This window comes from Penaeus monodon, chromosome 29, assembly GCF_015228065.2.
Source record: "Penaeus monodon isolate SGIC_2016 chromosome 29, NSTDA_Pmon_1, whole genome shotgun sequence".
Taxonomy (NCBI): domain Eukaryota; kingdom Metazoa; phylum Arthropoda; class Malacostraca; order Decapoda; family Penaeidae; genus Penaeus; species Penaeus monodon.
In genome coordinates this window covers 15,614,773-15,615,428 of record NC_051414.1, presented here as the reverse complement: position 1 = coordinate 15,615,428, position 656 = coordinate 15,614,773, and the positions used below count along the sequence as shown (strand labels likewise).

Here is a 656-nt window from a genome sequence, read left to right as displayed (position 1 = left end):
AATATTATGTTAAGTGTCTGATACAGCATTTAGTATGACTGTGTTTGATATTGAATAATGATACAAACCTTGAAAACTATCTTCCGGAACAGTTATTTGTATTACTGTTATCGTCTGATTTATTTCATTGCACGTCATACTGCGCTCTACAATATCGCACATGTATTTACCCTTGCTTTAATTGTATTGTTTGTAATGTCATGATCAAGAAAGAAACGAAACAGGCTTACACATGGTGCCAGAGCCCGGCCTAAGTCTGGATGCAGCTCAGAGCAACAGACAGTCAGAAGCGTGTTCTTCGTCAGTGAACCACAATACATACTGATGCGATTACAGGATGCACTTCAGAGCAAAGCATTGCTTGCTTTGGCCACAGCTGCGGGCGGAGCCATGAGTCTTATCACTGCTTATGCGACCTTGACGATCCCTGACCAGCTGTTCGGAGTAGATAGTGTGCTCTTACTAATGTCAGTAAGAGTGATTTGACTAATTTCATGCACACTTGTTACTAGCCGTGGTATGTCGAGAATGTTGCCTTTTACTGTACTTGCGAATGGACTGAAGTGTTTTCCCAAAGGAGTTGCTGGAATGAAAATAAGCTGAAATCTATAGACACAGATATTGATAGAAATAGGTATAATCCGGTTGGCGTAACG

The 656-nt window shown here is 41.0% G+C and overlaps 1 protein-coding gene across 1 annotated transcript in view; it reads right to left on the bottom strand.

The window, feature by feature from the left end:
- Window positions 1–313, bottom strand: part of LOC119591648 (phosphoethanolamine N-methyltransferase-like) — a gene marked incomplete at its 3' end in the record, with an annotated part of 12,383 nt that extends 12,070 nt beyond the window's left edge. Inside the window, 1 exon segment of the mRNA XM_037940402.1 lies at window positions 231–313. Coding sequence (XP_037796330.1) covers window positions 231–234 — 4 coding nt within the window.
- Between the last annotated feature and the right edge of the window lie 343 nt (window positions 314–656).